Source organism: Pseudorca crassidens, chromosome 19 (genome assembly GCF_039906515.1).
Source record: "Pseudorca crassidens isolate mPseCra1 chromosome 19, mPseCra1.hap1, whole genome shotgun sequence".
Classification (NCBI taxonomy): domain Eukaryota; kingdom Metazoa; phylum Chordata; class Mammalia; order Artiodactyla; family Delphinidae; genus Pseudorca; species Pseudorca crassidens.
Window position 1 is genome coordinate 13,556,408 of NC_090314.1, and position 27,919 is coordinate 13,584,326.

A 27,919-nucleotide genomic window follows, 5' to 3' on the forward strand; every position below is an offset into this window, starting at 1 on the left:
GCCTTGACCTCAGACTGACTCCGACCCGGAACAAAACCTGGATACAGCGAAAGCCTTTCTTCCTACCCTGGGGCCTCTGTGTCTGCTGGACCCACAGGACTTCAAAGCGGGGAACCTCCTTGTCCCGTGCTAGGCAGGCTTCACCTGCAGCTCATGGAGCTGAGGGCTCGGTCACCTTCGGCCATCAGCCGGTCCAGGTCCCTCCAGCACTCCTTGCCTGAGGCCAACAGGTCAGTCTCTCCACGGACCAGATATGCGCTGCTCTGGGGCCTCTGGGACACAAGATTGCTAACCTCCCCGACTGGGGACCGCTCGCTCCATGCCCCACCTACGGCCGTACCACCACCCTCTCTTCATCACAAGGGGGTCCCCACTCAGCCCATTCCCAGAAGCCTTTGGGGCAGCTCCTTGGCATTTGCTTCTCTACGTCCTCTCCCCCAATGAGAGGGAGGGTCAGGGGTCAGCGACACACCTGTGCTTTGCTTCTCTGAGGGCTCCTTTGCCCAGTTTCCCAAAGCGATATCCTCCACTCCAGCCACGAGACAAAGCCTGTACCCCTGCTGTGCTCCAGAGGGGGGACCCGGGGCCCAGAGGCTCAAGACTCGCCTGAGGTCAGACAGTAGCTAGTCACTGCCCCAGCCCTGAGGAAAACCTGGCCGCTCTGACCCCAGACGACCTGCGCCACTTCCCCGTACGCTCAGAGATCCTGAGTTCTGAGCCTCTGGTGTCCTGGTGCAGGAGCAGGGGCACACAGGGCCACTCCAGAGCCTGGGCAGGAAGCACGTCCAGAGGCTACTGGGCCGGGTCTGCCCTCCCGCACAGCGCTGAGCAGGCGCCCCCCCTCGCTCACTCTGGCCACACCAGCCTTCCTATTCACTACTCCCATAAAAGCTTCACACTGGCTGTTCCCACTGTCCACAACACTATTCCCCCAGACCCTCACCTGGCTCATGTCTTGCGATTCGGCTCTCAGGTCAAGGCCACACCTGCTGGGGGCCTCCCAATTGCCCAGCCACTCTTACCACAGTCCCTTATGTTATACTGGGGGGGAGTGCCTCCATTTCTTTTTTAACGGCATTACTAAAGCTATAACTGACATTCAATAAACTGCACGTATTTAAAATGTACAATTTGGGAGTTCCCTGGCAGTCCGGTGGTTGGCTCGGCGCTCTCACTGCCGAGGGCCCGGGTTCAATCCCCGGTCACGGAACTGAGATCCTGCAAGCTGCGCAGTGCGGCCAAAAAAAAAAAAAATACAATTTTTTTTTTAATTTTTAAAAAGTACAATTTGGTAAGTTTTGACATAGGTGCACACCCAGGAAGCCATCACCCTAATCAAGATAGTGGACATATATCCATCGCACCCAGAAGTCTTCTCCTGTCCCTTTTGATCCCTCCTCCCCACCTCCAGGCAACCACTGATCTGCTCCTGTTGCCATAGACTCGTTTGCATTTTCTAGAGTTTTCTATAAATGGAATCATAATATGCACTCTTTCTCAGTCTGACTCTTTTTCACTCAGCACAGTTATTTTGAGATTCATCCGTATTGTTGTGTGTATCAGTTCATTCCTTCTTATTGCCAAGCGGCATTTCATGAATACTGAATACATGAATGTACCGCAATATGTTTATTCATTTAGCCATTGATGTACGTTTGGGTTGTTTTCACTTTGGGGCGATCATAAATGAAGCTGCTATAAACATTCAGGTACATGTCTTTAGGTGGACATATGTTTGCTTACCTCTTGTGTAGATACCTAGGAGTGGAAAGGTAGTTATAACTATGATAAACTGTCTGAGAGGCTGCAGTCTGTCTTCCGAAATGGCTGCCCCATCGTCCGTTCCCACCAAGCAGACTTTCAAAGTCCCAATTCCTCCTCCTCCTGGTCAGTTGTCTCAATGAGTCATTCTAATGAGTGTGAGGCAGTACCTCATTGTGGCTTCAGTTTACCTTTTCCTAATGACTAACGACGCTGAGCGTATTTTCATCTTTCACCTTTCATTTTTCATTTATCTACCTTCTTTGGTGAGCTGTCTGTTCCTCTGCATTATTTTATTTATGGAAACTATCAATAGAGCTCGCTTGCTTGGACATTGTCTTCCCACCCATCACCACTAAGCTGTAAGCTCCATGGGGGTTACGACAGTGTCCACTTGCCCTGCATCCCCTACACCTGGAATAGGGGGATGGACAGATACCCAATAAATACTTGAGAGAGTAAATAAATGACTCTGAATTCTAGCCGCTGCTCTGCCTGACCCTCTGTGGGACCCTGAACAAGTTTCCCAGTTCTTTGGCCTCAGTTTTCCAGCCTGTAAAATGAGGTCAGGGTGTTGAACCCAAACACCTAGAGGGCCCCCTAGCTCTGACATGGGTTTGAGCCATGTCCCCTCCTGGACACCATGGGTTTCCCTCACTCTGCACTCCAACCTTGCTAGACTGTGGCTCCCCAGATACCCTCTGACTGTACTGACAGGATGGGGAGTGGTGCTTCTTCTGGGTCTGGGAGCCTGCAGCATCCAATCACGGGTACCAGCCGCCCTGAGGCCCCATGCCTGCTGCCACAGCCCGGGGAGCTGGCATCCTGCCCAGGGGATTGTTATGGTCCCGGATAGCTCCATACTCCTCCCTGACTTCCCCCCAGTCCCTCCCAGGCCTTACATACACAACCAGAGCCCCCAGAGCCTAAGAGTCTTCCTCTGCTACTAGACCATGAGTCATGAAGGTCTCTTGTCCCACCAGGTAAACCCTAGTGCTGGACAAGTGGGATGGAGCTTAAGGAAGAAAGGGAGGGAGGAGGGCCCCATTTTCAGTAATAAGTCGAAGAGAAAGGCCTGACCTGGGCTCCAGCGCCTCTGCCCCCACCTTGCTGTGTGAGCCTGAGAGGTCCCTTCCATGCTCTGGCCTCTGCTCCTGACAGTGTGGCTCCACCACGGCTGGAGGTGGAACTGCAGAGGCAGCAGGTTGCAGGTGGGGACAGAGATCACACCCAGGCCAGGGTCAGGGCTCAGCCTGGGCTGGAGAACAGAGGCAGGGAGGTGACCCTTCAGAGCATGCCCAGAAAGCTGGACACTCATGTCCTGGCCCCAGATGCTGAGAAAGCCCTTGGGAGCAGAGAAGGAGGATGGCTTTACCTCTTACTGCCCTGAGTGGAGGAAATATGCAAAAGCCTTGTCCAGGGAGACCACAGGGAACAGACAGGAGGTGAGGAGTTGGCAACGCAGAACCAAAGAGGTTCCAGCAGCAGGTGGGCGGATCCTGGGGCTGAGAGCTACAGATGCTCTGGGAGAGGTGACATAGGAAAGGTTCAGAGACATGAGGTTCAGAGGTCTGGTAGGGAGTGCTGAGAGGTGGAAGACAGGGAAAGAGATGGGAGAGTGTGTGATCCTGGGATAGTGGAGAGAAGGAGAGACAGAAGTGAGGGGGCGGGGAGGAGATGAGACAAAGGAATAGAAGAGAAGGTGGGGCCACCCATAAGAGAGGAGTGAGAGGGGAGGCCAGTTTGGGAACTGCAGACAGAGCAGTGAGATCATGGGGGCAGAGGACAGAATGCTGAGGGTCCGCAGGGAGGGAAGCAGGATGGATCCACAGCTGCTCAAAAGGAAAGCAGGTGCATAGGGCCCATGGGGATGGAGACGGAGCTGACCGGCGCCACCCGCAGACGCCTCCCGCGGGAAGCCATCATCGGCATCTGGGAATGCAGAGCCCTGATGAACTGCAAAAGTATTTTAAATGAAAGTGTTCTAAGCATGAAAATATTGAAGCCGTTGTTGTCACACTTGGCGTGCGTTGCTATGGAGAAAGTCAGCCCCGGCTGCCACTCCAATCAGACGCCAGTGGGAGACAGGAAAGAAGCCCCAAATGGGCTGGTTTGGGGTTAGCATCAGGGAGGGGGCACTCCATCCAGAGTCAAGAAAGGGGGAGGCTCAGGCTGGGGCAGCATTCCACTGCCCCGCCCCCACCGTGCCTCCCCGAAAATCACCTGAACTGGATACAGTCTCCATTTCTGGAGGCACAGAGCTGATAGGGAAACTGAGGCCCAGAGCAAGTGAAAGACTTGCCCAGGATCACAGAACGAGTCAATGGCACGGCTGAGACCACGTCCCAAGTGTCCTGCTCTGGGTCCTGGGGTCTTGCCAGCGCATGCTCTGTTTCTCTTTCAAGACCCCATTCAGCCAGTACTTCAAAGCTGGCCCCATCCCAGGAGTAAGTCAATCCCCCAAATACGGTGACTTCCCAGAGTGGAGCTGAGCCAGCCAAGTGAGACTTGGGGGCCCTCCTAGCCTGGAGACCCTCCTAGGCTTGTGCGTCTCACCCAACCCCGCACGGCCCAGGCCAGCATGACTGTGAGGGTCCTCTCTCCTGATGTCCAGGCAGACTCTGCCTTCCACTGGTCCCCACACCTGCCCTGCACATCCTCATCTCTGAGACCGTGCTCTCTGCCTGAAATGCCCACCCCATCTGGTGCCCTCTTCTCCGATCCTTGTAACGTTTCTTGTTTTCCCATCCTCACCTAGCGCCCCTTGCTACGTCCGGCAGGCAGGCCATGCACCCAGCACTGAAAAGCAGAGCTGATGCCCTCCCCTCCCTCCTGTCTCCCCTGAACATCTGCAACTAACTCGTCCACATCTCCACTCCAGATCCCCCTCCCACCTGCGGGCTGATCTTGAGAGTCACCTACTGGGTCACATGCAGGCTCATCTCTCCATTCCCCCTGCCGCATGGGCCTCCAGTTCCTGGAAAGCCCCGTCTTTCCTGCTTCAGCACCATCATACGTGCTGCGTCTTCTGCCTAAGGCTCTTTCCTCCCGCTCTTCTTCTAGCCAGCTCCTGCCCTCAGTGCTGCAGAGAGGATATTAAGGACCTCCCCAGCCTAAATCAGGCACCCCCATCATCACTCTTTCTATTAACACTTGGTGCTTTTTACTCAGGGGTATTAGCTCCCCTTTGTGACTGTATTTTCCTTTATGTAATTGTTTGATGTTGGCCTCTCCCACTAGACTAGCAGCTTGATGAGGGCAGTGGCCACGCCTATCTGTTTACTGCAGTACGGTAAGCGCCTGAAATATTGTAGGGACTCAGCAAATATCTCAAAGAGTGAATGACTGGACGCTGAGCCCCAGCCCTGAGGGGACTCACAGATTGGGTAATAAGGAAGCACGGAATTGCAGTGTCTGAGTGGGGAGAGATACTAACTCCCAACAGGGATCCCCTTCTTGGAGCTTCTAAAAAGGTCACCCAGACAATGATGGGACGATGAGACTCACTCACCTCTAGCATCAAAGAATTCATCATCAGAGCTCTCCACTGAGTCGCTGAGGACATTTCGAAGGTGCCAGGGGGCACCACCGCCCGGAGGAGGGCCACCTGCCAAAGGAAACACACCTGTTAGCCAAGCTTGAGGCCGTGTCCTGACATGAAGGAGGTAAACCCAGACTGCCCCTGGACCAAGGTTTAGTCGGCATCCTGCACGTCCCTGCCCTCCTGACTTCAAGTGCACAGCATCTCGCAGAGCCCTCCCACCGCTATGCTTTCATTTAAGACCCAAATTCCTTTCTGAGACGGCTCAGTGGGGCAGGAACGAGGGTGCCCATTTTGAACACACCAAAACCGAGACCAGAGGTAGTTAAGAGATGTTGCCAAGGTGACACGGTGTATCAGGAAGCATCAGGTAAGTTTTGCTGTTTTAATAAATGATCTTAAAACACTAACGGGCTCCTTCGGTCTCCGGGCTTGTGGACCCCTGCGGCCGTCGCCCGGCTGGCGCCAGGTCGGCTCGGCGGAGGGAGGGCCTGGGCTGTGGGTAGGCGGGAGGGAGGTTGCCTTTCCCTGTCTCCCCCCGGGCCGCCTGAGGCGGGAGGAAGCAGCGGCAAGAAAAAAAAAGAAAGAAATAAAAAGGGATTCCCTGGTGGCGCAGTGGTTGAGAGTCCGCCTGCCGATGCAGGGGACACGGGTTCGTGCCCCGGTCCGGGAAGATCCCACATGCCGCGGAGCGGCTAGGCCCGTGAGCCATGGCTGCTGAGCCTGCGCGTCCGGAGCCTGTGCTCCGCAACGGGAGAGGCCACAACAGTGAGAGGCCCGCGTACCGCAAAAAAAACAAAAAACAAAAAACAGTAACGGTTCATTCCTCACTCACACACAGCTAGGAAGGGGCCTCTGGCCACGGCGGTCAGTCAAAGACGCCACCTTATGACGCCAGCATCTCGAATCGAGACTTCCGGTTTTGCAGAAGCAGGGAAGGAGAGCACAGAAAGGCACGCCCAGTCGTAAATGAGTCTTCCCACACGTGACACACTTCTGCTCATGTCATTGGCCAAAGCAAGTCACGTGACCAAGCCCAGCTTTAAGAGGGTGGAGGCGAGGAGAAGCAGACACCCTGAAGGGCATTAGTGATGTCTGTTGCACACGTGTGCAGGCCAGGGAAGGACTGCAGCCTCCCCTGGGGAAAAAGCCCCACACTAAGAGAAGGGGGACCTGAACTTGAGTTCCACCCCGTCTCTGCCACTTGCAACCTCTGTGGCCATTTCCTCTCCATACCACAGCCTCAGTTTCCCCTTCTACAAAATATCGGCAACAATCAATCCCGAGCTGGAAGGATCAGAAATAATGCATGCTCAGCGCCTCTATCTCGGGGGGCGCTCGGTGATGGTGACTGCTATTATTATTAATATCTGCAGAGGCCAGGACATGGGGCTGAGAGGATCTCCAGAGCAAGCAGGAGCAAGTGCATATAGAGAATGTGGCCCCTTGCCCTGGACTCAGCCTCAACCCACCTCCTACCCCACGACCGGAGGGAGGAAGGCCAGAGGCAGAGCTGGGTCAGAAGCCTCCTCCCCTGACCCCCATTCTCAGAGCCCCCTTTACTTGGCACTTTGGGACTCTCATGGAACCAGCTGGTGCCCGGCACATCCAGGAAGCCCTCCACCTGCTCCCTGGACACGTGAACTACTGGAGATGGCATATGAATCCCAATCTAATTGTAAACATTAAAACCATAAAAGTGGGGCTTCCCCAGTGGCGCAGTGGTTGAGAGTCTGCCTGCCGATGCAGGGGACACAGGTTCGTGCCCCAGTCCGGGAGGATCCCACATGCCGCGGAGCGGCTGGGCCCGTGAGCCATGGCTGCTGAGCTTGCGCGTCCGGAGCCTGTGCTCCGCAACGGGAGGGGCCCCAACAGTGAGAGGCCCGCGTACCACAAAAAAAAAAATAAAATAAAATAAAAGTGTTAGAAGAAAATTGACCTGGTAATTTTCCTGAGGAAATAATCAGAGAAGTATACAAAGATGGCAATATATAGTTGATCATCTTAGTGTTCTGGTAATACTAATAAACTGGAAGAAATCCCGGTGTCCATCCACAGAGGATCAGACATACATTCATACACAGTCATCAGGGGAATTCTTTGCAACTGGTAGGAAAATCAAGTAGCTCCTTATGTACTGACATGGAAAGATGCCCACGGAGTATGGGTAGAAGAAAAAAAATGCACATTGGTCCCAGAATCGTAGGTATCTTTTGACCCCATTTTTGAAAAATATACTTATACCTGCACACTGAGGGTATGTACAGCACGTTAGTTAAGAACTCAGGGTCTGAGGTTGGAAGAGGCCTAGATTCAGGCTCAGGCCCTTGCCTCTTAGAAGCTGTGTGATGTCAAGTGAGTCCCTTCACCTCTCTGTGCCTCATTTTCCTCTGCTATAAAGTGAGGAAAGCTCATACCTGCCCGATGAGTTTATTGTAAAGATGAAATAAAATACATCGAGGTGCTTAGCACAGGGCCTAGCATATAGCAAGTGTTCACAACAGTAGTTATTATACAAATGTACTCACACATGCGTTAAAATGTCTGGAAGGACAGGCACCGAAACATCAATAGAGATTATCTCTACAGAGTAGAATTTGATAAGAAGCAGGGAAAACTCAATTTTTACCCTGCACATATAATTCCATATGACTATTAATTTTATAAATTCATCTTATCGGTTCTAAGACGTACATTTTTTTCACACTTCAACATCTTTAAAATTGGAGTGTGTCTTACATGATGGCATGTCCTCATTTAGCTGGCATTGTTTATTCTTTCCTGGGGTATAGAAAATAATGACGCGTCTTACAATTGACTGCATCTTAATTCAATGGAAAACAGTAAAATCGCCGTGCACACAAGGTACGTCTTCCTCCGTACGGCCCTGGCCATCCAGTACATGTGGGTTCTTGCATCAGCAATGCCCCTACCTCAGTTTCCCCATTTGTGCAATAAGGAATCTGACAGAGACTTTCCCCTGAAACTTTTCAACTCTGACTGATGTTTGAGGAGCCAGTCTGGCACATAGTAGATATGCATGAACCGGTGAGAGGTGGGCATTCCCCCAGCCATGGCTAGAATGCCCATCACGATGCAGTCCTCAGAAAATCTGCTGCAGCCTCAGCTCCCCACACGGAGTCACCCTGCAGGATGCTGGCACTGTTCCCTGCCCTGAGCTCAGATCTCAGAACGTAAACTGTTCCTGAAGGGAGAGGCCAGCACAGGTCAGCCCAGGGACACAGCCCTCCTGCCTGTCCCTTCTGCCCCACCCACCACAAACTCCCAAACACACACCCAGCTTGAGCTCCATGGCTTGGAGCCAGGCCAAAAGCACTTTCTGAAACACAGAAAAGGCAGAGGCCACAGGGAACACTGACCTGGGAGTCGCTTCTAGGTGTAAAGCTGGGTCTGCCATACACTCTCTGTGGGGACCCTCTAAGCTTTTGATTCTCACCCAACAGTGTGGATGGCATGACAGGCTGATCAGCAATTTCCTGCCCGTGACCCCTGGATTTATTGCGAGGGAGTTTGAGAATCGAGATTCACCATAACTGAGTATTTCTAACGTGGATATGGGACCGTTTCCCAAATGTATGTGGGGGAAGTTCTAGCTAGTGCAACAAGACAAGAAAAAGAAATAAAAGGTATACATGTGGGAAGAGAAAAAACAAAATTGCTTTTATTCTCAGATGGCATGATTGTCTATCTAGAAAACAAAAACTCTGCAAAATCTACAAAAAAAGAACCTACTGGAACTAATAACTGAGTATAGCGAGATCGCAGGATACAAGATCAAAATTCAAAAGTCAGTTGCAATCCTGTATGTCAGCAATGAACTGGAATTTGAAATCTGAAAAACAATACCATTTACAATAGCATCAAAATAAAATAAAGAAGTGCTTAGGTATAAATCAAATGTATGTGAAGATTTCTGTGATTCAAAAAATACAATCACTTAAACTTCCTGATTTTACACTAATTTTATGTTTTCTCATATAAACCTATCCCTTTTTTTTAAACCTATCCCTTTTATAGATGCTAAAGGTATAAAAACCATCAGGCATCCTATATTAATGTGCAAATATCCCTTGCTGTCCAAATCTATTCCATTACTAAGAAAGCAAGAATCTGGGTACTCAGGACAGTCATGTCAGCCTCATCTACTTGGCTCCTGAGTTTGGGATGGTTAGCAGCAAGGGTCTAAGTAGCGATGGGTTTGTCTGAAGCTGTATCTGAGTCGATTTGGGTCCTGAGTTTGAATATTGAGGGTTCAGCAAGAAGGTCCTGGTAATGGTGGGTCTCATACCTGTACAGTATATACTCCACCTGAGAATGAAGAAGGGCAAGGATATTCCTGCCAACCTCTCCCTCCTAAATAGAGTGTGTGCTGGAGCCTGAGGAAAAGAGGAGAGCTCTGGAAGTTGTCCCTCCCTCACTCCCACCACCACATCCATCCTTGCAGGCCGCCATCATCTTAGGTCAGCGCAACACCCATAACACGCGTGACGGGCTGGCCTTGGGGAGAACCCACCAGCAGGGAAGGCTGCAGGAGGCCAGTTCAGCTCCATTTGAGGGAGATGTTCTCCCAGCTAGAGGTGGGCAGAGAGGGAAGGAGCTTCTGGGTGTCAAAGGGAGCTGTCCATCCTGCAGGGCGCTGTGTGAGATGCTAGGGACACTGAGGTGAATAAGAGGGACAGGGCGGGGCCTGGCCATGGGGCCCTCCCAGTGCGGACACTCTGCGGGGTGTGGGTGATGGTGGCAGTGGGCAGGGAAAGCAGACCTGGAACAAGGAAGCAGCAAAGATCTTTTCAGCAGGAGAAAGTGCTGGGAAGAAAGTAAAACGGTCCCTTCCTACCTCCACCACGTCCTCCTTCCTTGAGTGTCTCCTACAGACTACACTTCAGAGTGTAATTACAGCCTGGAGAATAGACAGGCAGGAACGCGTGGATCTGTACATCCACCGAGGAATGATGACAAGGGCGATCGGCCCCGTCATCAAAAGAACTCTGTCACCTGTTCAAGTTATAAACGCTGAACCAGCGCTCTTTCTCCTTCCACACGAACCCTTCACCTGATTGTTGACTCTCCTTTGCGGCAGACATCTACAGTTGATTTTCTCTTCAAAGGCATCTTTTATCTGGTTTACTTTTATCTTCTTTGTTTTCAGAATGCATACCTGCACTGGTTTTTAAATACACACTGTAAGTTTGCTTAAACCTGCTACAGTTCCTCCCTTGTTGCAAACAACCTCCGGAAAGGGAGAGATCTCGGTTATCTACCCTGGTGTAAAAAAGAACCTATAAGAATGGATCATGTTAAGAAGCAGCCGTCACCTGGGTTCTGGGTGGAAGATGTTCCCTTCATCTCTTCCTTCAGGGTGCAGGCTTTTCAGTGAACGGCAAAGATCATACTTCAAAAAAGGAAAACAGTGATAGACAGAGTATCTTGGGAGGGGTGTGAGGGGAAGACTTTTCTGAAAAGGTGTCGGATCAGTGGAGACTTGAATGATGAGACACAGCCAGACATGCTAAGCGTGAGTGTGTACGTCTGTATGTGTATGCATGCTCCTGGCACACACGTGTGGGATGGACAGGCAGAGGAGAAGGATGAGAGCCTGTGATAAGAGCTGGAACAAGTGACGGAGGGGGAGACAGGTGTAAGGGGAGGTGAGAGAAGAAATGAAGCCAGACCAGGTAAGATTAGGGTTAAGCTTAGGGTTAGGATAAGGTAGGGGGTTGCCTGCTTGTTGCGGATGGGAGCTCAGCACAGGTGGATTTTAAGGTTCCAGCCTCCACCCAGCGTCTATCACCTGCAGACTTCAGGAAGAGGGAAACACAGATGCCCAAGAGGGTCAGGAAGTCTCCCAAGAGACAGGGGGCACAGGTCAGGTTGCTAAAGGCCACACGTGATCTTGAGAGTCAGAGAAGTGGGTGCCACGATCCCAGAACAGCAAGGGCAAAGGCCCAGAAGCACAATCTCCTTGAGGTGGGTCCCTGCCCTCCACCTCTCTGCATTTTCTGTGTCCCGTACAGGGTCCCAGGTGAAAGAGGGCCAAGGGGTGTTTGGCAAACAAGCAAATGAACAAAAATGATCTGCTAGCTGCTTCACAGGTATTATCTAAAGTCATCCTAACCAAGCCTCGTGGAGTGGGTGTCATGAATCCCCATCTTACAGCTCAGGAAATAAAGTTCAGAGGTGTGAAGTCATTCGATTGAGGTCATAAAGCTAATAAGCGATGGAAGCAAGATTTGAAGCCAGGTCCACATGACTCCAGGGTCTGTGCTCAGGACCACCATGTTGGGTGCTCTCTAGCAGAGCTCAGGGCACGGGGCCCAGGTCTTCTCTTCTCTTCCCTTCCCAGGCTGCAGCGTCCCTTCCGCAACCCCAAGGCTCGGCCTACTTCTTCCAGCAGACTCCTTCTGTCCCACCTTCTCTACCACACTTATTCAAAACTCTAAATCAGGGGACCTCCCTGGGGGTCAAGTGGTTAAGACTCCGCGCTTCCAATGCAGGGGGCGTGGGCTCGATCCCTGGTCGGGGAACTAAGATCCCGCATGCCTTGAGGCATGGCCAAATTAAAAAAAACCTCTAAGTCAGGATAAAAGAGAAAGGGGAATATCCCAATCCTTCCCGGCAATCCAGAGAGAAACAAACGATCCTTCACACCCCACGATACGCTGATCCCCCAGCAAAGCTCGGGGTACGGTGGGGGGCCTGCAGTGGGAGGGGCTGCTAGGAGCCAACCCCACCCTCTCTCCTGGCGCATCTACCCACCGCCATCAGGTCCAGTGCGGTCTCCTAGACCTTGTCACAGGCCTGGGTCTCCCCAGCGTGGGTGCAGCCAGAGGTCACCCACTTCCCCACCTTGGCCCTGGCTCCCAGGGATGCAGGAATAGGCAGATGGACAGATGGACAGGAGTCAGCAGTGGGTACCCTGCCCAGTACCGGGGACCCCAGGGCAGCCCCGGCCTGAGGGTCAGCCCCACCAGAAGGGAGTCACCACCCTGCTCTCAGGAGCCCAGTCCGAGGGGAAAGACATTTCAGTGAGGAAAGTCCTGGCACAGTAAAGTGAGGGAGGTGGGTATTGGCCGACTCTCCCTGGGCCAGACCTTGGGCCAGGTGGTGCCCAGGAGGAAGGAGTTGGGGACAGGGCGGAATGGGCTCAATCCTGGCTCCTGGGGGCCAGCCTTGGGGCCCAGCCCTGCACAGGGCACAGGACAAAGGAGGGGTGGGCAGCCTAGACTCTGGGCTCAATGCCACCCCTACCTCGTCTCAGAGGTGTGGACAGGACCTCCCAGAGGCAGACACCCTGCAGGCTGAAGGGCCCAGAGGCCTTCCTGGGGGAGGAGGCCCAAGCTGAGCCTTAAAGGAAGGGTGGGCAGGGTTGGCCAGGCTGGGGCAGGGTGGGAGGGAGTAGAGACATGGGTCAAAGCAATCGGGCCATTTCCAAGAGACGCTGGGTCCAGAATCTTCTCCTCAAGAGTAAGAAGTCTGGCTCATCAGAGCAAGGGAGGGGACATAGGCGTCTGCTGTGACAGCCACGGCCCTGTGGGTGTTCAAGTAACACCTACCAATTTCCAGACCTCCAGGGAGTCACAAGCACCTCTGAGCTGGCCAAGGTGGGCTGCCTGGCTCTGAGCCTGCTGCCCGTGAGTGTGGCCGCAGCTTCGGTGCCCAGTCCTGCCTGAGGCCACATCTGAAACCACGGCCTGGCAGGCCTGCGGGATTCCATCAATCTGTGCCTCGGAAGAGGACGGGGCCGAGGGGGAGAAAAGAGCTCGGCTGTGGGCTCATTCAGGCAGGTCCCTCGTCTCCAGTCTGTCTCTGTCTCCTCTCTCTCACATACACAGACACACACACACACACACACACGGGGATGGCAGGTTCTACAAGCACAAGCATCTGGGTCTAACTACTGACAATCAATGCTGCGGAAACCATCAGGCTGCCAGACGTCCCGTGGGCAGTGGGAGCCCCGTTAGAATCACACTTCACAGTTCTGGCCTGGGGTCCCAGGGGTCCATCCACTTGCTGGATGCAGAGTGAGAGATGCAGAGTCTGAGTGAGGCTCCTACTGGCAGGCTGGGGGTCTCTGAAGGCCCACCTCCTCTCTGCCCCTCCTCCCGCAGCCCTGGCTTCCTTCCTCCTCTCACTGTCAGCTCCGCCACTTCTCAACTGGTGATCTTAATAAATGTCACTACGCCGCTCTGTGCTTCAGTCTCCTCCTCTGTAAAATGGGGGTAATAATAGTCTTCCCCAGGGTTGCTATGAAGATTACGTGAATGAATATTTGGAGAAGGTTTGGCACGGTGCCTGGCGCTCAGTGCTATAAAAGGGTTTGTTAAATAACATAAATAAATCATGATATCCACGGGCCTTTCTCTGGTCCTTTCACAGGTGGGAGCTCCCAAGAGTGGGCCCCTCTGCTTCTCCAGCCCCTGGAATGGGAGCCCAGAGGGCAGAGCAGGAACTGAGGCTGGAAGCTCCGCAGCCCCGACAGTCTTGGGGCTGCCCCTGGTGCACGGCTGGCCCTTCTCTCCTCTCCACCGGCGCAGCTTCCTGGGGCTGTGTCTTATCTGCCCCCCAAACCTTGAGCTACCTAAGGCCAGGGCCTGCTCTGTCTGCAAGCTCCTCCACGCATAAGTCTGGGTTCCAGCAACACGTCGTCACTGGGAAGGGCCCCCCCTCGCCCCCCACCCCAGCCCATACCATGTTCTTTCCCTCCAAGACTTTGCTCCTGAACCTCCCGGTACCTGAAATACCCTCCATCCCCACCCTACCCCAGCTGAAAGCCTTCTTTGACCCCAGTGCTGGTCTGGGTACCTGCCTCTTCTGTACTTCCATGACATCCTTTACCTGTGCCCATCAGAGCACCAATCTGCAGACTAGGTCCAGGCCTGCCTGTCCCACTGGGCTGTGGGTTCCCCCAGGCAGAAACCTGGTAGGAATCCTCCCCAGGCCCATAGCCTCTTCCAGCCCAGGGCTGGCCACAGAGAAATCTCTTGTTCCACTCAGCATGGCCCAGCGCCAGGTAGATCTCAGGAGGGCCCCCTCTCAGGGAAGTATCCCATAGGGAATGTCCTCAGGCCCCCTCTCTGGGTCAGGATGAGTCTGACCAGACCAATCAGGGCCAACCAGCCCATGCTCAGCCTTCAAGGGGCTACGGGGCCACCCAGGGAGAAACAAGAGGCCAGGAGAAGCTGCTTCCAGAAAAAGGCATTATTGAAGGAAACCAGTGCTGGTTGGGGGTTGGTTGCTATAGAAACATGTCCTAACTATCTCCCAAACTGCTGTAAGCGCCACTGATGAGCTCGTGTGCTGGGCTGTTTCAGGGCATATGCCAGGAGTCCCAGAAGGGCCTGTGTGCTGGGGTTCCCAGCACCTGGAGTCCAGATCCCGGAGGACCCTGAAGGAATCCAGCTTCCAGGGAACCCACGTAGCTCCATCAGTCCAGGGGTGGACACAAGAACCGAGGCTGAATTTTCCTGAGACTAGCCATGGCCCAACCTTGACCTCAACCACAGCCTAACCTCGAGCTGACCACAGATCAAGTCACAACCCCGATCACAGAACAACTGGGACCTGATCTCAAACCAGGCCATGAAGCCGAGCTCAGGCCAAGCCACACACTAAGCCTTGACTCCGTCACAGACCCAGACACGCGGTCGGCAGTGACTCAAAGCAGAGGAATGCCTCTGGCCCCCGACTGACGCCTGACCCTGGCCGTAAACGGCACCGGGCAAAATCAAGGCACTGTGTCCCATAACTTCAGGGCTATTTTCACAGCTAACACTAAATTCTGTATAGCATTTTACACCACTGCCCGGGATCTGCATGGCTTTCGCTTCCCATCACCCTCACGGCAGCCCAGGGAGGTCAGTTCAGAAGGGCTCCGGCCCCTCTTTGCGGTGCCAAAAAGGAAGCTCAGACGGGACCTGCCTCCCGTCATGCTCCCTGCGCCTGGGGGTGGCCTGGGGGTGGGATGACAACCCCAGTCTCCCAGCAGGACACAGTTGGGCCAACCAGTCGTTTTGGGGAAAAAATGTGCTTTTTGAAGACCTGCTGGTATCTCTTAAATGCCCATTAATTACCTGATTTAGGAGAGAATTAGTGATTAATAGCTTTGGCTATCTATCGTACTTTCATTTGCTCTGCCCGTTCGGCTCCCAACAGTTCTGAGTTATTTGGAACAATTCTCTCAAGCCCCAGATGTCCCACCAGACTCTGTCCCACCAGACTCTCGCTCCATAAGGGAGAGGTTTTCTCCTGCCTCTAAAGGGAGCTCCCAGAGCACCTGCCAATTCACCACCGATGGCTCTGCCACCTGCAGCCTCCTCAGGAGGGCGGGGGAGCCCAAAAGACAGGACAGAGGGGCCCCTTCAGATCACCCCAGGACCCACTGAGGGGAGCAGGGAACAAGAGACCAGGAGGGACCCAGGCATCCAATCAGGGCATGGGGAGACCAGATTGGGGAGGGTCACAGAGTCAGCGGAGGATGCTGGGGGCTCCTTTAGAGGAGCTGGCCAGCTTTTTGGTAAGGTCACCAAAGGCTACCGTTGGCCTGAAGCAAGCGGCAGTAGGGGAGCTGTCCCCACCGGCCAGGGCCAAGGTGACTCCGACCGGCCATTTGTGCTACCTGCCACTCTGGAGTGACTACAGAGCAAGGATGGGGCCCAGGGTTGCCTCTGCCCCAGGCTCCGCATTTGGTACCAAATCACAGCACCGGGAATTGCCAGCCGGGACCCCGGAGGCAGGGCTGCGTGATGCTCTCACCGCTGCTCCAGATTACACTGTACAAGAAGGAGAGAAAAAGGCAGCAAAGGGATAAACATCACCCCACCCCACCCCCCACTGGGCAGTAATGGGAAGGCTGAAAATAGCTCCTTTTACCACAAGGGATGATTTCAGAATTGCTCAGCTGAGACCAGCCTCACGGGGGGGGTGGGAAGTTGGAGGACTGGCGGCGGGGGGGCGGGTATGGCAGGCCAAAGGGAGCTCTGATCAGGAGGACAGCAAGCTGGACCATGGCCACAGCAGCCCCAAACCTCCCAAAGACAGACTCGTGGGACAGTTGCAGCCCCTCAAGCCCGCAGCCCGGATCCTGCACACCTAGATCCCCGAGGAGGTCAGGAGCGCGGGACATGACGTGCTCTGCAAACACGGAGCCGAGCAAACACAGCATCGGCGGCAGACAGCTCGGAAGAGGCCTCTCGGATCCTCCAGAACTCCACGCCCCTCCCAGACAGAACCCAATGCGCTTCTATTTTTGCTTTCAACCCTTGTTTGGCATCCCCAGCTAACAGACGGCTACTTCCCCTCCCTCCCGAACAACGGGTCATCTAGGAGGGGGAACACCTCCTCGCTGGCCTTCCCTGCCCCAGGTCTGCAAGTTAACAGGCTGACCCTCAAAACGGAAGATGAGGCTCCAGACAGGCACACACGCATCCCTCCACCAGGATACCTGGAGAGAACAGCTTGACGCCCCAGAACTCCGGTTTCTAGAGGCAGATGCATTAGCACCTGCCCCCCTGCCAGCCCTGACCGCCCCGGGACCACAGCGCCCGCCCCCGCAGGTCCTGTATTCACCCCACACTCAGGTCACAGCCCGAGTTCCTACGTGCCACCCCCAGCCTCAGCCGGGCCCCAGCTTGAGCCGTGACCCCATCCGCGAGCGAACCTCACGCATGCCACCCTGCGGAGAGTCTGGAGGAGGCGGGGTGGGGCACCACTGCAGGGACCCAGCGCTCACCCACAGCCGCTGACAGGCAGGGGCACCTCACACGCGCGCCCCCCGGTGGCCACACGGCTCTGCAGGCCTCCGCAGGCAGGCAGACTCGGGGCCCTGGAGGTGGCATTTACCTCCGGAGTGACTCACTAAGGCGCCCATTCGTTTGCGAAAGGGGCTGCAGTGTAGCATTTCCCTTCTCTTTAGAAAACAAGAATTGTAGAAGAGGGAGTATAAAGAGATTTGAGGGAGTGGGTGGGGAGCTCAGATCCCATTTGATTTCCAAACTCATCTGTTATGCACTCTCTCCTCCCCCTCCCCCCCCAGCCCTTCCCCTGGGGGCCCTGGCCGCACCCTTCCACGTGGCTCCTGGCTGAAGATCTGGTGGTAGGCTGGGGCCCCGGGACCCCGAAGAGGCAGGTGCTCTCCATGTCCCGGTGCCCAGCTTCCCATTTGTCCTCCCATCCCCACCACCCTTGTGAGGGAGGAGAAGGGAGGAGGTGAGGGCCCAAAAGGCACAGTAAAGCCAGTGGGGAGCGAGGCCAAGAAGGAAAAGAGAGCAGTGTTTGAACTGGAGCAAACTCAGAGCTGTCCTGTCCCCCGAACTCTTTCTTTCCCATTCCCCTTTTACAAACGAGGAAACTGAGACCGGAGGGGCAGTTCAAGGGCAATCAGTGACCGAGCCTGGTCTGTTCTTTGTTACACAGTCCAACTCCTAGGAATGCTGAATCCAAGAGAAGAGACCTAAGTTCTAATTCCAGCTCTGCCTCTGACTTTATGTGTGACCCTAGAACCAGACACTTAACATTTCCAGGCCTCAGTTTTCTCATCCATAAAATGGGAACAACATCAGCCCTACTTCAAAGAGATGCTGCCGTGCCATTGGACAGTAAAGCATGTTGACTGCTATCAAAAAATGAGCCAGACTGTCCCCAGGATGATAATCCCTGACGCTCTCCCTCCCTCTCCCAAGCCTGGAATCCCAGAGAATTTCTGGGGGGCACCCAGAGCCTACTGAGTAGCTCCCAGTCCTCAAAGCCTCACTGGTCTTGGGAGTTTACACCCTCTGTCGTTGAAGACACTAGAGCTCAGAGAAAAACCCTTTCTTTGCCTTTCTGGCCTCAGTGTCCCACTTGCATAATTAACAGGTAGGACCAGAAGATCTCCAAGCCTCTTCTAGACATGAATTACCACTGTATACTAAGATGTATACGAGAAAACATCCCACTTTCTGGCCAGTCCGACACAGACATGGCCCCAGCAAGGGGGGCCTAGCCATGTCCTCATACCCTGTGTTCCACCACTCGAACACCGGCTAGGACTGGGGCTTCACGCGCTGGAGGTAGGACTCTGTTTTAACTGTGCTGTCTTTGACTCCACACCAAACCACAGCCAGGGCTAAGAGGCAGCAAAGGGTCTCGATCTGGGGCCTGCTGGGGCCTGCCAGGTCGGCTGCTGTGACACGTAACTCAGCAGAGGAACCAGAGATTGGCCCAAGCTCCAGCACTTCCCCGACTGCATGGAAGGCCCCGAAGGCTTCCTGGGGGCAGAGTTTTAGAAAGGCCTTGAGTTGGGACACGGTCATCTGATTTGGCCCTAGCCTTCTCCCTCGGAACCTGAAAAGGTGCATTTGCAATCTCCCCGCAGAAACGTGATGCTCTTCCCCAGAAACACTGCGAAGCCATCCAGCACCCTCGGCCTGGGAGTTTCTGAGTCGTGCCTCAAATCTCCTGGCACCCCCGCAAAGTCCTGAGAATCCCAGAGTTGGTCCCTTTCCCAAGCTTCCAAATGCTCTGTCCTCTGAGAGCTCTGGCCACTCCCCACGCCACCACCTGGGAGCCGTGAAGCAGGGGGCCCAGAAGAAGGTCTGGCTTTGGGATGTGAGGGGGCGGCTGACTCAGCAGAACAAGGTCCCGGCCAAAACTCTGGAAACACAGGTTCTGGGGCCAGCTCTGCCACCACCTTTTTCTGTGGCCTTGGGCAAATACCCCACACCGCAGGCCTCAATGTCCCCTCGTGGTGAGGGCTTTGAACATGAGTTTCTGGAAGCGTCCTCTCAGCTCTGCCACTATAGGATCAGTATTTTACTCACTTGAATTACTGGGTTTGATACAGTCCAGCCCGCTGGCTCCGCCCCTCAGAGCAGAGGTCAACACCTGGCAGCAAATAAACTGGTTCCTCCAGCCTGGAAGGCCCAGCCCTGTGGCCCCAGCCCCGCCTCTCCAGATGGTCCTGGCCCAGCCTGAGAGGTTCCAAGACCCTCTTGGCTGTTGTCTCTGTTCCTGCCCAGCACGGCCTTCCACTTGCCCTGCCCCCGGGTGGGCAGACACCCCTGCCAACCTGCTGGGGTGTGGAGGGAGGCGTAGAGGGGCCCAGGGAGGAAGGGAGGGGCCGTGCGGCTGGCAAGAACCAGCACAAACTCTTCCCAACTAAGACAGCCCAGCCAGGCTGGCCTCGCTTTGCCCCCACAGGAGCAGCCAGAGGGATCTGTCAAAACACCCAAGCTGGGCTTCCCTGGTGGCGCAGTGGTTGAGAGTCCGCCTGCCGATGCAGGGGACACGGGTTCGTGCCCCGGTCCGGGAAGATCCCACATGCCGCGGAGCGGCTGGGCCCGTGAGCCCTGGCTGCTGACCCTGCGCGTCCGGAGCCTGTGCTCCGCAACGGGAGAGGCCACAACAGTGAGAGGCCCGCGTACCGCAAAAAAACCCCCAAAACACCCAAGCCTTACACAACCCTCCCATCCCCCATGCTCTCCGGAGCTCCTCTCGGCCTTCTGCAGCCCCCTAGGGATGCTTCACCCCAGCCAGACAGATTTCGCCACTCTTGGGCACCTCCTCTCCCCCCCATTCCCACCCGCCATACCCACACCTTTCCCGTCCCACCCTCCTAGCCTCACCTGCCCATGGAAGCCTGCCCCTTGCCACCTGCCTGTCCAAATTCTGCCAGCCTTTAAGGCCCAACTTCTAGAGACATTCAGCCTTCGCTGTTTCAAGCCGCCACTGGCCTCCCCTCTGTCTGCACTGCACTTGAGGCCTGCCGCCATGGGTAGCTGTGCGCTTCCCGGCCCCTCCCCACTGCCAGCCCTCACCTCCCTGCTGCACTTTCATCCCCAAGGTAGGCCTCTCTCCTCCTTTGTCCACTAGGCGGAGCGCTCCCTCAGGGCAGGACCAATGGCTCTCCTCCTCTTGCCTTTTCTCTCAAGACTGGATGCGGGGCACCATAACGATCCTGTTCTGTGTGCTGAGATCTCCCCAGAGATTTGGTAGTCGCCCGTTGGGGATCCACCCTCTGCCATTTATCCAATCCTTTCTAGGACTTGATTACATTTTCTCTTGTACCTGGGCTCTCCTGGCAGCATGGAAGTCCCTTTCACTGCCTTCCTTCAGCTCCTGTGTGACACGGTTGACATGGCCATGGCTGGCTGCTCAGGCTGTGCACTGCACAGGTCTGGGACGCCTTCGCTAGACTACAAAGTGATGACCTTGGAGTCATGCCCTATGGTGGCCCTGAGGCCCAAACCCCTATCTCCAGTCAGTGGCTCCTCTGACCAGTTTTAGACGGAACACCTCACAGGTCAGAGAGCACACTCCCTCATTCACAGTCTAGCTTCTCACAGCCTTCAGCCTCCTTTGGTTCTAACAGCACCCTCTTCTCCACCAGAGTGAAGGCCTGATCATTTCTGACTGACCATCAGCCTGTCCATCCACGGTAGATGGTCCTGAATAGCCACTCCTGTCTGAGTTACAGCCCTTCCTTGGGCCTCAGTTTCTCTAGCTGTAAAGAGAGGGACTGGGGCTCCTACCTCCAAGGATTCCCTTTGTTCTAAAGCTCACCAGTCCATCCTACACAGATTTTGCCATCCATGCACACATCACCACAAGTTGCCTTCAAGTCAGCGAGCTTAGAAGCCTTAGGAAGAGAAGGGACCTTTACAAAATGCAAAGGAGCCTGGAAGAGCTAAGAAGAGGACGAGCAATCCCATCTTGCTGGGGTCAATCCTAAAGGCTCCTTGCGGGGGCGGCTGAGGGTGGGAGAAAAGAGCCTGGGCGGTTTGATCCACAGAGGAGGGGAGTCTGTGCTGCCCTGAGGGAAAGGGCCAAGCATGAAACTGCAGCAGGAAAGACAAAATGTTAGAACACCAGGCACTGATGCTCAAAGCAGAGCAGTTTTTCACCCGTCACTGGAACAAATTCCCACGGACTCTCAGTCTAGAGACCAATGCACCCACAGACCAAGGTGGAGGGGCCGGAACCGCATCTTTGTTCTGTGAGGGGGGCAACCTACGAGGGTAGCAATGGAGAAAATCCAGTACTCGAAGTCCTTACAGCCTGGGTCTACATCTAAGCTCTGCCCAGACCCTCTGGGCCACCTGGAGGGAGCTATTTCTCCGAGTACCTGTTTCCAGATGTTTTAAAAAGGGAAGAGTAACACTTCCTGTCTCCCGGCATGGCTGTGCACATTGCCTGATACCTAGGACAGGCAGCAATTGTTAACTGCTGCTGTGATGACAGTGCTCTCGGGCAGGTGATCTGTGCAAGGGGTGTGCATGTACTTGCACACACACACACAGGCAGCAGAGGCGCGGGGGCAGTGGGCGGGACACACACCCTGCCATGTGCCCTATGGGAGGAGGGGGTTGGGTAAGTACCCAGGGAGACAGCCTTTTCCAGCTGCCTGGGGGGAAAGGGGAGGGAAGTGAGAAAGGGGGTGTTTACATGTGTTCCCGTAGTTGCTGTCTCACACAACCAGCCCCACCCCAAGAAGACTCCTCAGGGACAGAACGGGAGTGTATTCTCAGGCGTCCATATCACACCCCCAGCATATGTACAGGGGCATCCAGACCCGGCCCTTGGTTGGGGCAGCATTTGTGGGGTGGCAGTGGCTTGACACAGCCCAGCGGTATCCAGCCCAAGTGTGTGCAGGGGTGAACTCACACTCATGCCATCACTGTCCTCGCTGGTGGGTAGAGGGTGGGGTTCGTGCCAGCCCAATGTCGAGTCCAAGGGGATGGCATGGCACCTGCCAACGTCACAGGCTGGTTGTGAGTTCACGGTAGATTTACACATGCCAGCCTCCCAAGCCAGCCCTGCTGTGTCCAGGCTTGCCGCCACCGTCGTTCCACCGCCCTCCCAAGGCACCATGGGCCCGGAGAGCGCAAACAGGAATATAGTCTCCACCACCTCCCGGTCCCAGAGCCCAGCTCCGGGCCTGGCACAAAGCAGATGTTGGCGAATGATCGTCTGGCTGAATGAATGAACGAATGACTAAGGCCCACTCCCTCACACCACGGGCCACACAGCCTGTGTCTGGGGGAGGGCAGAGCCCTGGGGACCCCAGAAGAGGCCCCGCTTCAGACCTCCACACCTGAGGCTCTGCCTCCCAGGGTCCGGAAGGGGGGAGGGGGGAAACGGCTCACTGGCCGGTGCGGAGCGGGGCACCCCTCCTTCCTCAGAAGAAATCTGGGTCTCCTGACTGAGCTGGGGGCGGGGGGGTTGTCGCGTCCTGGATAGAGCGAGCGGCCGGACAAGGGGGCGCGTCCTGGTTGGCGCTGGGGGGCGTGGGACGGAGCGGCGGCCGCGGGACCTCGCCTTCGGTCCCCGCGCCCGGCTCTGCCCAGGGCCTCGGGAGGACGGCGAGAGCTCCCCACCGCCGGGCTGGACAGAGGCGCCGCAGACCTGGCCCTTTCCGGCGGGGCGGTGGCGAGGGGACGTGGTGTCCCACGAGGTGACCGGGGGCGCAGGAAGGGCGCGGGGCGCGCGGAGCCCCCTCTCCACTCTCCCGGGGGCCGGCCGCGCCGCCGCCCCCTCAGCCCGCCCGGAACCTCCGCCCACCTGCGCCGGGGGCTCACCTGGGCCGGCGCCCCCCGCTCGAGACGCGCGGGTCCTTCCCCCCGCCGGCGGCCCAGCCCTCCCGGCGCCCGCCCTCACCTGCACGGCCCGCCTTGGCCATGGCCCGGCCGGCGGGCTCCGGCGGCGCTGCCCGCTCTCCTCGCGGCTCCCAGCCCGGCCACGGCCGCCCAGCCGCCTCCGGCCGCGAGCGGACTCCGAGCGCCGCGCGCCGCGCCCCCGCCCCGCTCGCCGCGGCCGCCGCCACCGCAGCCGCCGCCGCCTCGCCGCTCCCTCCCGCTCCCTTAAAGGCGCCGAGCGGCAGCCGCGCCGGCCCCCCCGCGCCGCCGGGGAAGGACTGACGGAGGAAGGCGCCCAACGCCGCCCCCGCGGGCCCGCACCCCTGCCCGGGGCCGCTGCCGCCGCTCCAAAACGCTCCGCTCCGAGCCCCGGACGGGCGCAGAGACGCTGAGGCGCTGCGGTCCAGGCGGAGATGCGCACGCGGACCGCGAGTCGGGGGCGAGAGCCCCTGAGACTGGGCGCTAGAGACACCCCTGGGGCCGAAACACCGACGGGGAGAGGGGGAGAGAAATTCGGAGGAGATTCGAGACCCTGGCACCTGGAGAGTGACAGAGAGCAGAGAGGAGAGAGAGAAAGGAAGAACGGGCACCGGGAGGCTCCCGCGAAGCCAAGAGGGAGGCGTCTCCAGGGATCCGAGGCAAGAGATGGACCCCTCCATCAGCCCCAACTCCAGGCTATCATTTCTAGGATCCACAACCTGGACCTGAACTAGCCTCAGAGGGGAAGGGATTTCTGTGCCCTTAGTTCTAAAGGAACTTGTAAAATACACGTAAAGCCCACCTGGGATTCCAGGCTGGCGCAGTCTGGGGAGGCCAGGAGCCTAGCTGTGAGCTGTAGCCCCCTTTGCTTCCCACACCTGGGACGCAGACATCCTGGTGCACAGTCCCAGCGGAGGCTGGGGAGGCTGGGGTTGTGGCTTCTGCCTGGGGGCAGCCGGGGATTCACAGCCCAGCCCCAGCAGGGGGCGGGAGAAGGCCAGCCGTTTCGGTGGTGCCTGGGTGGTAGCCAGATGGGAGGCCCCAGGGGAGAGCAGTCCTCTCCCTCGCTCAAGGCTGGGCCAGGTCGGTGGGCCCAGCAGATGTCTGCCCAGCCTTTGGCAGCTCCCAACATCCCCAAAGCCGGCTGCCTGGCTCAGCTGCTGGAAAGGGCTAAGGGGTATCTGTTCTCAGATGACCTTTCAATTCCCACCAAACCATCCCTTGAGAAGATGCCCTCTGCTTCCTTCTGAGGACCTGGGAAGCTAAAGCCCAGTTACCGTCTGTAGCCAGGCACCTCACACACCCTGTCCCACACCCGCCTTCCAGGGAAAAGGATAATTCCACCCTTAGGGTAGCCACTGTCCCGACTCCAGGGTCCCATTAGCCCCTCTATGGAAACGGGGCACATATGGTGCTGAAAGGGTCCTCAGTGGGCATTTAGCCCAGCACCCCACCCCCCGGGACTTTGTCTCCATCCACCGGATCCCCATCAAGTGGCCCTTCAGCTCCTGGTGTATTACATCCAAGGACAGGGAGCTCAGTACCTCAAGCAAGAGTTCCTCCATCTTCGGATGCTGCTGACTGTGAGAAGGTTTCCCCTCATCTGAACTGAAATCTGCACCTCAGATGACCCACCTGTGGGTCCTTCTGTGGCCTCACTCAACAGAACCAAGGGCCCTCTGTCTAAACTCCCTAGTGTGGCTTCACCAAGAGGGACCAACCATCCGGGTTTGCCAGAGACTCCTGGTTTTAGCACTGAAAGTCCCACAACCCAGGGAACCCCTCAGTCCCCAGAGTTCTGGGTCCCAGACCAGACAGCAGGGCTGACCAATAGACAAAATTTCAGAAGCTCCGAGGCTGAAGCCGGAGCTCTTGGCCGGTGTGTGCCATCGGTCACCAGCCAGGAGTGTGAGAGGGAATCCCTGCAGCCTTTCCCCATTACTCGGGCATGGTGGAGGCAGGGACAGCGATGAGTGGACAGGCAGTATGCTCGGGGCTTCACATATGTCATGTCTTTTAACCCTCAGGCAGTTGGTGCATAATACCCTCGGATGTCTTGCATTATCCCCAGTTTACACATAGGAAAGGGAGGCTGAGAAAGCTCCGTGCTTGTGGTTATGCAGGATAAATTTAGAGCCTATGTTCTATCCCTCGGGCCTGGTTCTCCCCCTTCCCTCTAGGCAGGGCACAGTCAGAGGCCTGACTGCCTGGTTAATGTCCAGGTTCGGCCACCTGGTCTGTGGATGTGAGTTGTCACAGAGGAACAATAGAGCAGCCTCAGAGGGGACACACCCGGGCCTGAGCACCTCCTGGGGCCCTTGGCTCACAGCCGCAGCAGTGACCACAGTCTGGCAGGGGCCCTACTTCCAGGCAGCACTGCGCGCGTGCGTGCGTGCGTGCGTGTGTGTGTGTGTGTGTATTTCATAGGCAAACACATCCTGCTCAGGGAAGATGCTCCCTGAGGTGGGCACTGAGACCCCTCCCACCTCTCCATCCAGTCACCACAAACCCTTGGGAGGGGGTGGGTGGGGCAGGTTAGGGGAGACGCGGAGTTGATGGGAGTTACAGAAATCATCTAGCCAGACCCTCCTCCACGCCCCCATTTCTCAGATGGGAAGACAGTGGGCCAGAGATGGAGGAGGCTTGCCACATGACAACCCACTTCCGGGATCCACCCGTGGCTTCTCCACTTTGGACCTCCACCGCAGCCCCAGTCCCTGTCTGAAGATCAGTGCTGCTGCGTGGATCTGGAGTCCAACAGGGAATGTGGGGCCCTGGCCCCCCAAGGCAGCTCCTGAATGCGTGGGCTGTGACCTGCTACCAAGGAATTTGTGGCCCTGCCTTCAGATAGAGCAAACACATCAGGACTCAAGGCCATTAGATTAACTGGTGGGAGTTAACTTCCTGCGTCAGAAGAATTGTCCTTAATTGAAGAAAGGAATAACTAGCAATTTAGAGACGCTGACCTCAGCTGCCTGCAGGAGAGAGAAGCCAGAGTCAGCCGGTGCTTCCTGGGCCTCCCAGCTCTGTGACTGAGAGACGGGGTCAGGGTTCCAGACAGGATCTTTCCTCTGGGACCCGCTGCCCAGACCCTTTCCTCTGCCCACAGCCTGTTGAGCTTCCGCCTCTGGAGTAGCCAGTTGCCCCCCGGGCCCAGCCAAGCACTCCAGCCTAGAGATCTGGGAAAAAAGTGCAGAGGCCAGTGCTACCTGGTCCCCAGAAGAATGTGAACACAGATGTGGATGGAGCAAAGAGGTCCAGGCGGGTGTGGAGAGGCACATGGCTGGGGTGACCCCTCCACATGACAGACCCAAGGCCTGGGTATCCACCCCGGGCAGGTGGTGTCCAGGCACTTGGAGAGGTAAGTGACCATCATCAAGAGCCATCATGGCCCCGTGGAAAGGCAGCCACGCCAGGTCACACTCATTTCCTTTTTGGACACGTCGCAACCGGTGGAGTTCGGTATTGCAGTGCCTTCTGGGCCTGGTATGGCCGCTGTCCAACTCTCTGATGGTGACTTGCACGGAAGTCAGGAGCAGGACAGTGGTCTGGTTAGGTGACTTACCCCTGTCCACTGCTGATGGACGCCAACAGAAGGAGGCCTGGGGCAGGACCAGGGCCAACTCGAGCCCGGCAGCAAAGGCGCCAGTGAGTCCCTCGGCCTCTGCCGGTGTCACGTGGGTCTCTCTCACCCGAGCTGCTGGAAACGCCTTCCCTCCCTGCAGTGTCTCCTGTCCTGGCTCTAGCCGTCCGGGCCCCTCCTCGCTGGTTCCCACACTTTAAAGAAACTTAGGCGTTGTCCACTGCCATGAGGCTCGCCCCCAATCACGAAAGCAGCCCTAGGAATAGATGCTTTTCTTTGGAGCCTTCCAGAACAACCGGGAGTGGCTGGTTTGTTCTCACCATCGCCTTCTCGCACCAGGCTGCCCCCCACTTCTGCCCACCATCCGGGACACTGGGTAGAATGTGCCTTCGCATCTAGAGCTCTTCTTCTTCTCCTTGCTGGAGCTGTGGCTTATCTAGTCCGTGCTTCCACCTTCAACCTTAAGAAGGGTTAGGACCCTGCCTGTCCCCTTCCCTGCTGGCGAGGGCCCGTTCCCAGCAGTTACGCTAATAACCCCAGCCTCACGTTCACAGCAGATCCTGTGAAGGAGGCACTGGGTCACCAAGGTTCTCATTTGTGATCTCACGCAGAGGCAGGAAGATTCCCTTAAGATCAACACAAATGACCTCTTAGGTGAGCCCTAGACCCCTGTGTAAGAACCCCTGGCCAGGAAAGACCCCCACCCACCCACCCACCGACCTAGTAGACCAAGGAGAATGCTCTACCTTTACATAGACCATGGTCCCCCCTCTATGCCCACAAGGGTGGGCCGCAAAATCTAGATGACATTCACATTCCTGCATCCTCAGTATTTTCGAAAGATGCTTGGAGACATCTTGCAGAACCTGTTGAACAAGACCTCCCCCGGTTTTACTTGAGTGCTGAGATGACCCGAGGCTCAAGTTTAGATTTTATTTCATCAATTGCTGTTTAGCCGGCTTCCTGTTCTTCTGAGTGGGGTGCGCTGGTAGATGGGATTTTGGAGAGAGGGTCTGGAGAGGCCGAAGGGAGATTTTTTAAGAAAAGAGGGGGTTGGGTGGAGGCAGAGAGATGTGGCCGCGGCTCTAAGGAACGAGCTGATTTAAGAGGCTGCCCAATGGGTTAGCAATTTATCTCCTCCTTCAGCGCTTGCAGTTGGAGCTGTGTTTTGTGTTTGTTTGATGTCAAGACTGTTGAGATTGGCCTCAAGCAAGACCAGTTGTCTTCAAGTTATATTTAGACCAAATACAAACGAGGAACTGGCTGAAAATCTAAAATGCACTGCAAGAGTGGTCCTTGGAGTCTACACTCCTGCAAACATGCATCAGTGCCAGCGGCCCCAAACAAGCATGTACCAAAGCTCCGACCTCAGACTCGTTGCTCCCCTGCCCTGGCCCCCCACACGACATTGTTTATGACAGA

General features: G+C 56.1%; 1 protein-coding gene across 2 annotated transcripts in view; it reads right to left on the bottom strand.

The window, feature by feature from the left end:
* PITPNM3 (PITPNM family member 3) overlaps nucleotides 1-23,813 on the bottom strand; it is a 91,238-nt gene extending 67,425 nt beyond the window's left edge. Inside the window, exons 1-2 of one of the 2 annotated variants that reach the window (XM_067714007.1) lie at nucleotides 23,717-23,813; nucleotides 5,273-5,368 (exon numbers count right to left, since the gene is read on the bottom strand). Coding sequence is in view for 1 of the 2 variants with exons in the window: in XM_067714006.1 (XP_067570107.1) it covers nucleotides 5,273-5,368; nucleotides 22,958-22,979 (118 nt within the window). In the remaining variant the exon portion in view is untranslated. Of the gene's footprint in view, nucleotides 1-5,272; nucleotides 5,369-22,957; nucleotides 23,077-23,716 lie in introns of those variants that run through there. The other variant, XM_067714006.1, reaches the window with a different exon arrangement.
* Nucleotides 23,814-27,919: the final 4,106 nt, after the last annotated feature.